Here is an 8239-nt window from a genome sequence, read left to right as displayed (position 1 = left end):
AGCTCCGCAAGGAGCCACTGTAAAAATAGCCGTGCGAGAGAGAACTGATCGTCTAGCTAGCTGTCTGGATCTACCCTGCAGAGATCTTAAGGGAGGACCAGTTAACCATAGCCCTCAAATCCACCGGCAATTAAAATTCCAACACAAAGAAAGAGGAAGGAGACTGACATTTGTGAAAATATCTGGCAGAATTTCCTGCAGCACCGGAGCAATTCCAGAAGTGGTACATCAAGGATATTGACCACACTTGCATTAAATAATCATACAGATACAAAAAATAAATAAAAATCAGTTTGAGGGACATTTAAAGAAACATTTCTATCTTTAAAAAAATAAATAACAAAAAATTTCTTCTCCGAATAATTCAACATGAGTTCATTATATACAGCCATTTGGTAAAATAATTAGATCTATGAAGCTCAGATTAAAACATTCTTTATTTCACTTCACCATGTTGAAACAGCATTAGCCCAAAGAGCATAAGCAGACGCTTAAAAAAAAAATAAAGGGATTTATCTAATGTTTTTAGTTATCTGCATCACATACAATCAGCTGGATACAATATACAAATATGTATTTCGGTATTTGTACACCAAGCCAGATTCAGATGACCGATGGTAATAAATGTGTCATGTTGACAGACTGCAAAGCAGATTAATGGGCTGACATTTCTGTTACTCCATGATAGATCTGTCGTCTTGTTCATCAAACTGTCCACCATTTATCAATTTCTCCTCCTCCCTAGGCTCTTAATATCACTGTGACATCATTACAGGGCTTGCAAATGCTAAGGTAAAAAAGGAGCTAATGTCCTTTGGCTAAAAACAAAAAAAAACTACAGTGTGAAAAAGTAACCCATGTAACACTCCTCTCTTCCCCAGCAGCTTTACTCGGCTGTGGGGTTGCTGATCTTTCCCATGAAGACGATGCTCCTGGTCGAGTGCTCCAGGATGAAGACCATAAAGGGTCTGTCGAGCTTTATCGTTTCAGGCATGCTCATGGGCATGACCTCGATGGTGCTGACGGCTGCTGCCTCTGTTCCCGTTTCGTCCACGCTCAGCACGGCCTGGTGGGACACCTGGGGAGGAAGCAATAGTCGGATTAGAGTGCAGGTCTGGGAAAATTGTAGTTAGCAAAGGGTCTTCGCAGCATCTACTCTAATATGTTTTTGTGAAAATGTAATTTTTTTTTCCCCCCACACAAACATGTGTACAGTTCCCAATGCACACAAGTATACTGTGACTGGTCAAATCTGCACTGAGCTACAGGTGATGGAAACAAGTATACATACATACAAAAATTTAAATAAATTTCTGCCTAACCGATTCAATTTAAGGCGAGACACGGTAGGCAAAAACATGTTTTTTTTTCACTGGTCAATTTTGAGATTTTCGGCTATTTGTGTTCACATGTGTTCTTTCAGACGTGTTGAAAAAAAGTAAAAAATACACATTTAGGTGTTTATTTTACTACACTTTGTCTGTTAGCGTCGGTAGATTTCTCCTAAATTCAACAAAAGTTGGCGTTCTAAATAATCCCGCTGGTCCGCGATCGCTGTCTGCACATATACCGTTTGAAAGCTGTCTCTCTCCTCTACAATGCTGTCGGATCCAAATATGGTAATTTCCTTTTCATCAGCAACCAATTGTGAAAGTAAAAGGGGGGATTTAGCGCTAAATGCGCAATCTCATTGGCTGATGACAATTCCTGACAACGTGATTCACAATGTGAAAATGTGTTTAATAACAATTTAGTTAGTTTACTTTGATTACTTTCTCCAGTGTTCTAAATATTGGTCTTTTGAATGATTCATAAGAAGCTCATCCCTGTATATCACCGGATGTCCAGTGACAGTGCAGCATGGAGGCACTCAGAATGCCAAAGCATGCCTCAACTTGGTCATATGGGCCCAGTGTCCAAAAACTGCAGCCATGAAGGCTATTTCTACATTCAATGAGGGTGCCTCTGCCATGCTGGCTGTGATGGAGAAATTGTGACTTCAGAGCACAGACTGTTAATGCAATGAAGGATGACAACATGGTTAGGATATCAAAAGCCAATAGTGTCCATTACACCAGTGCAAAGTGGAGTCTTAAAAGTGTAAGCACTGCCAAAAAAGTGAAAAAACATCAGCAGGAGATCGAGGAGGGCCCTACATATGGTATTGGAATGGATATGTAGACTGTAAACTAACCTGGGGGAACTAGACTGTGTAATGGTTGTGTCCTGTCAGTTTGAAGTTTGTGATGTAATGGTCTTCAGTTGAAGGCCATGTTGATGTGTTGTTTTGGATGTTCTGATCAGTGATGGATGAAGCAATAATGAGTTGTGGATGTTAAACAGTGTGATACATGGATCTTTTTGGACCTGAAGGTATACGTGTCTGTAATTCATGGCTTTCAATAGAAATTAGTGGAATTTTGCTATAGAAATCTTTAAAGCCCGTTTTCTCAAAAAGACTTTTCTCTCATACTCCAAGAACGAAATCTCCACTTCAGTAGTACCTTTATACACCAAACTTTCCAGTCTTGTACCTAGTTATATTATGAAGACAATTAGAGGGATTTGTAAATATATTATTCGTAGCCTGATTTTATAACATTTTATTCCAAAAAACATGGCGAAAATCATTTAAGGGTATTGACAGTATATTCTGATTTACAGGATAATAAAAGTAGATATCCATAAATCCCTCAGTAATTTTTTCCCCATCTAATATGTGAACACAATGAAAAAATAATTTTGAACCTGGCTTTATCCAATACTCAGATTTCGTTTTTTAAAATATATGCAAATTAGCGCATTTTTCATTAGATAATGCCTAATTTGCATATTTAAACATTAAATTACAGAAAACTTGTAATACATTTTTTTCTCATCTTAATGTATGTAATCAACTGGCAGAGTTTCATGGTGATATCTGCTAGTTAAAAAAAATTCCCTATTCACCTGTAGCCTTAAGGTTATTTCAGCGTTTTATAGATTGAACTGACATTACGAGGTTTAAATTAGTCCATACTCAATCCACCTCTTTATTGGCTAGCTCCATACCTTTCACAAACAAATTAAACAATCCTTAGTCTTGCTTCCCTTTTTTAATGTGCTATTTTTTCTAAAGGAAAAGTTAAACATTAGTGTGCTGGCATTTTTCCAAAATAATGCATTGATTTTTTTGTAAGTGTGCAAAAGACATGTACTTATGATCTTTAGGGTAGAGTCCTAAAATAAAAGATAAAAAAAAGAAAAACAAATACCCATCACAACTGGAAGGTGCTGGGATTGACCGCCCGGTCACAAGCACACTTCTAACCTTTAGGCTATAACTGCCCTCTGTTAAATTTCCCCATGAGTAACTGCCATTTCCATTACAAACTTGTAGCACACTGTTTGCTGATCCTACCTTTGAGACTTTGAGCTTGATCTCGTCGGACACGCCAGAGAAATCTGCGTTATCTGCAAAAGCGTTGGTTATGCCCAGTTCTTTGAGTGGGCTGTCCAGGGAGGCTTCAGCAGAGATGGAAAACTTTGGCAGGAACAGATCCACAGAGCTGATAAACACAGAACATCACCAGGGTCACAATCACTGGAATATACGGTAGACTTATAGCTTGTACTTAATATGGACACCATGAGCAAATCAAATCCAGTACCAGTCCAAGATTTGGACACACTTTTCCCAGGTTAGGACACACGTCCCCAAAAGTGTGTCCAAACCTTGGACTGGTACTGTACATCTTTTATTCAGCATAAAAGCCCCCAAAAAACACAAACACATTCTGTACAATCCCGCAAATGAGCACACCGTTACTGCAGCTACAACACTCTTCACAACCATGATGAAAAGGACTGAAAAGTAAATCAAATTCCTCTCTTACCTCCTGAAGAGCGAGTCATGCCAGTGCTTGATGTAATCCTTGTTGATGTAGCCCTCCACCTCGTTCATCTTGCCTTCATCGGGCAGGACGATCATCATGGACGTGTTGCCCTTGTAGGGCAGCATGACGACCGTGGTGTGGTTGTCGGTGTCCTGGTAGTATTCGTAGCGGCCATTCCTCTTCATCATATCCACTTGGACCTTGGTGGCTTCGTCCACATTGAAGTCTGCCTTGTGCGTCTGGTTCCCATCGAAGGGTTTCTCCCATTGTCCTGTACGAGGCAATGGGGAGGGGGTTGTGTAGTTTTCAGTATGTCAACTCAAATGATCGTGGGTTCGCATAATGCGGCAGTATGCATTATCTTGCATTCTTTTATTATCTTTCAGACTGGTTTGTTTAACATATTCCTGGCATCTAGGAGCTGCAAAGATTAGTCAATTAATCCATTAGTTGTCAACTATTAAATTAGTCACCAACTATTTTGATAATTGATTGATCGGTTTGAGTCATTTATCAAAGAACAAGTAAAAATTCTGATTCCAGCTTCTTAAATTTGAACGTTTTCTGGTTTCTTCACTGCTCTAACAGTGAACTGAATATCTTTAAGTTGTGGACAAAAGACATTTGAAGACGACACCTTCGACTTTGCAAAACACTTGGCACCAATTTGACATTTAGTCAACCCAACAACTAATCACTTGAGAAAATAATAGTTATAGTTGCAGCCCTGGTAGCATCCTTCCTTAAACTACACAAGGACATGTGCGGCTAAACCTGTATAGATGCTGTGTCTCTGTGTGTTCAAAGCAGCCGGCTAACTGCGTGAATGCTCTGTTCTTTCAGAATGTCTCTGTATGCGCATGTATCCTACCTCTGAAGTAGACATAGTTGATCAGCACCATGGCCATCTCACTGTCCAGGTCCTTCACCATATCTTTGATCTTGTCCTGGGTTTTACTGGCAATGAAGGTGTTTATCTGAGCCGCAGCCTCGGCAGGTTTGGTGAAGTCGACGTTGAAGACGTCGGCGGAGTAGTAGTGCTTGACATCCTTCAGGAACTTCTCCAGAGGACTGAAGCCGGAGCGCACGGCCACGCCGTTACCGACATCCAGCTGTTGGCTCTCCTGGCTGTGTCCCATCATGTGGAAGAGATGCTCGTACGCGTCGTTGACCTGTGCCTGGGTTTGAGCACTGTAGCCCAAGCTGGAGAAAAGCTGGCGGTGGGTCTCACCACTGGCCCCTGTAGACAGCATGGACAGGGCGGTGGAGATGCCCAGCGGCGAGAAGAATACGTTTTTTCCGGCAGCAGCGTTGGTACTCAGGTGTTTGTAGAGGGCAAAGGCAAAGTCAGCATTAGGAGAGGACAGTTTGTGGCAGCTCAGCTCTCCCTCGTGGCTGTGTTCAGAGCCGTGGTGGTGGTGGTGGTCTGCCCAGGCTGAAGCCAGCAGCAGGGCTGAGAGCGCACATCTAGCAAAGATCCCATGCATCTTTACAGCCTGTCCAGGGAAAATCAGGAGGTGGTAAGTTGGGCTCAACCACAATAGTTTTTTTTTTTTTTTTTTGTTTGTTTTTTAAATCTGAAAGACAGATGGCTTTGAATTAACAGGACACACTGTCATTTGCCACACTAAGTATGTTTGCATGCACATAATATTCCAGTTATATCCAACCGGAACATGCCATTTACATGACCTGTATCAAAGTCAGAATATTGTCATATTCAGAATAATAGTGGAATATTGGTGTGCATGTAAGCGTACTGATCGATAGCCAGGCAACAAATTTTGATCAGATGGAAAGACTGAAATCCCCCAACGCTTGCGCAATGGGTTAGGGACATGTATTTTATTAAATTAGAGTAGTTAAGGTATTCTGTTAGTTGGCCAGATGACAAGTTTATGTCTACGTTGATATGGAAACCCTTTCCTTAGTCCATGATAACTTTATGGCTGAGTGAAGACTTTGATAGAGATCGATAGATATTCTACCTCCTGTGCTGTCTATGCATGCAAGTGCCCTAGACACGGTTTTACATTTATAACAACTTGTTTATTTTTTGTTTAAGTATTGAAGGTCTTTGTCTATTTATGTGATCTATATCTATCAGTCTCAGTGTCCTCATACTTAACTACAGTTAACAATTAACAATTAACAAAACAGAAATAAACTAAAAAAAAAACACAATTTTTTTTTTAAAACCAGAACACACTGATATGGTTTAGCCTCTAACCAGCTCTACACTTCCCAATTACCACATTATTATGTCACGTATTAAGTTTCTTTCAAACCTGATTTTTACCAATGAATGCAAGTCTAATGCATCTAAAGTTTCAAGTTTTAAAAGAAATCTGCATGTTTCAATAAAGTGTGTATGCTTACCTTTAATGTCCTCTTTGCTGCAGACGAATCCCGAATCTTCCCCAATATATACACAGAAGCTGGGAGAGTCAACTGACAGTTAAGTCAAACATTAACCAAGACCAGCCTCTATTCTGTCCTGGGCTAAGAGATATCTGGCCAGACTATTTTCCTGAATGCAAAACAACTCACTCAGCACTACATGGCTAATGAATCAATGGCAGCCAAAAACAGGCTGTTCTATAAAACATAAATCATACTTTTTTTTTTAAGATTATTTTTTGGGGCATTTTTAGGCCTTTATTGACAGGACAGCTGAAGAAATGAAAGGGGAGAGAGAGAGAGGGGAATGACATGCAGCAAAGGGCCGCAGGTCGGAGTCTAACTCTGGCCCACTGCGTCGAGGAGTAAACCTCTATATATGGGCGCCTGCTCTACCAACTGAGCTACCTGGGTGCCCCATAAATCATACTTTAAGAAAATCAAATGAAAAACACCAGAAATCACTGTATGAAGGGAAACTCCTTTCAGACTGAAGTCATGCTGAATTTCAATTGAATTCTGTTATGAAAATAAATAATTGGTAAGCCATTTTCCCATAAAATAGCATGAACTGGTATTCTAAATCAAATAGCCATTCATCAAGATTACTGGGTCAGCCGGCTGAGGCCTTTCTGTGCAAAGTTTGCATGCTCTCCCCCCGTGCCTGTGGGTTTCCTCCAACAGTCCAGACATGCACTCTATTGTATGCTAGTATTTCTTGACAATTTTATTCTGCTTCATGTCAAACTACAAAACACAGTAATATAATTACTTCCAAACATTGGGTCCAAGCCTGCTGTTTCCAAGTCGTAACAATGGACCTTTTTCACAGTAGACATTTTGACATGTCATAGTAGGAAAAGCACAGGGGTATTCAAAACCATTAATGATGGGTGCATTCCACTTAGGAGAGGCCCTGGTATTGTGCATGCTGACTCACTGAAATAGCTTTCTGGGACACTTGATGGAACTGAGCCATCGGTAAGGTCATCAATTTCATCTGTGTTTTTCCTACTATGACAAGTCAAAATGTCTGCTGTGAAAAAGGTCCATTGTTACGACTTGGAAACAGCAGGCTTGGACCCAATGTTTGGAAGGTAGAGGAAAAGGTAGCAGGAAGAGTTGGAAGATCTATTTAAGTAAAAAAGGGCTTACAACAAAACGTGTCCTGAGTCAGGCAGGTCTATCTGGAAACTGGTAAACTGAAAAATCAAACACGAAATCCAATACACACTGGGAAAATTAAAACTTGAAACGCTAAAACCAGTTGGAAGCCACGACGCAGGGAGTGAGGACTAAATACACAAGGCACCCAGGGTAGTAACGAGGGACAGGTGACATGAGGGCTGGTGAACAGGTGAAACACATCAGGGTAGGACAGGCAATCACAGAGGCGGGAAAAACCCAAGGCAGGAAGTCAAACAAGACATGATACAGGAGAAACAGAGAGACTACAAAATAAAACGGGAATTGCCAGACCTTCCTTGACAGCGCTGCAGAGGAGGGTCTGGCTAGTCCACAAAACAATGCTGGATAGGAGAAAAACGTGCTCCGGTTTATTGGTCTTTAAACCAATCACAATCGTCTTCGAAAGGTCTTTGTCTATTTAGATATTTTACCGACGGACGGAGCAATGGTGCCGCTGCAAAATAGCCTTGGGAAGGAACTTGTTTAGGTGGAACATGGGCTTGCAGGGACATGAGCTCTGGAATTAAAATGTCTGTGGAGTGTGTGTAGTGAATTTTACTCCAAAAAATATATATATTTTGATAGTCGGCACTAGCTTGGAGGGTGTTTCTTGAATGTCCCAGGAGTTTAGAATGACAACACAAAGAAAGCGTGGTGGTGAGGGACATCCGGCGAAATCTCCGCCGGCACCGGAACTATTCTAAACTAAATGAAACGTCGTCGATTTAGACTACCACAGTAGTACCAAAACAACAAAGACTGATTACAACAAGACT

The 8239-nt window shown here is 40.8% G+C and overlaps 1 protein-coding gene across 3 annotated transcripts; it reads right to left on the bottom strand.

Annotated features, from left to right (window-relative positions):
• Positions 1-419: 419 nt before the first annotated feature.
• Positions 420-7590, bottom strand: LOC114573097 (alpha-1-antitrypsin homolog). 3 transcript variants are annotated; one of them, XM_028605029.1, is made up of 6 exons: positions 7431-7590; positions 6255-6326; positions 4747-5371; positions 3876-4146; positions 3401-3548; positions 420-1078 (listed from the first exon to the last, which is right to left on the bottom strand). In XM_028605029.1, exons 3-6 carry the CDS (start codon positions 5360-5362, stop codon positions 887-889), a joined length of 1227 nt encoding a protein of 408 aa, XP_028460830.1. In that variant the 5' UTR covers positions 5363-5371; positions 6255-6326; positions 7431-7590; the 3' UTR covers positions 420-886. The 3 variants fall into 3 exon arrangements, with proteins under 3 accessions (XP_028460830.1, XP_028460829.1, XP_028460831.1); XM_028605028.1 differs by having other exon boundaries at positions 6255-6313; XM_028605030.1 differs by lacking the exon at positions 6255-6326.
• Positions 7591-8239: the final 649 nt, after the last annotated feature.

Source organism: Perca flavescens, chromosome 18 (assembly GCF_004354835.1).
Source record: "Perca flavescens isolate YP-PL-M2 chromosome 18, PFLA_1.0, whole genome shotgun sequence".
Taxonomy (NCBI): domain Eukaryota; kingdom Metazoa; phylum Chordata; class Actinopteri; order Perciformes; family Percidae; genus Perca; species Perca flavescens.
This window is presented reverse-complemented; position numbering and strand designations above follow the sequence as displayed.

Bases quoted from the DNA above. Each gene is read 5' to 3' on its own strand.
- LOC114573097 (XM_028605029.1), bottom strand. From the start codon at position 5,362: ATGCATGGGATCTTTGCTAGATGTGCGCTCTCAGCCCTGCTGCTGGCT. The intron at 4,147-4,746 runs GTAGGATACATG...TGCCTCGTACAG, and splicing joins CAACTATGTCTACTTCAGAG to GACAATGGGAGAAACCCTTC. The intron at 3,549-3,875 runs GTAAGAGAGGAA...TGTGTTTATCAG, and splicing joins CATGACTCGCTCTTCAGGAG to CTCTGTGGATCTGTTCCTGC.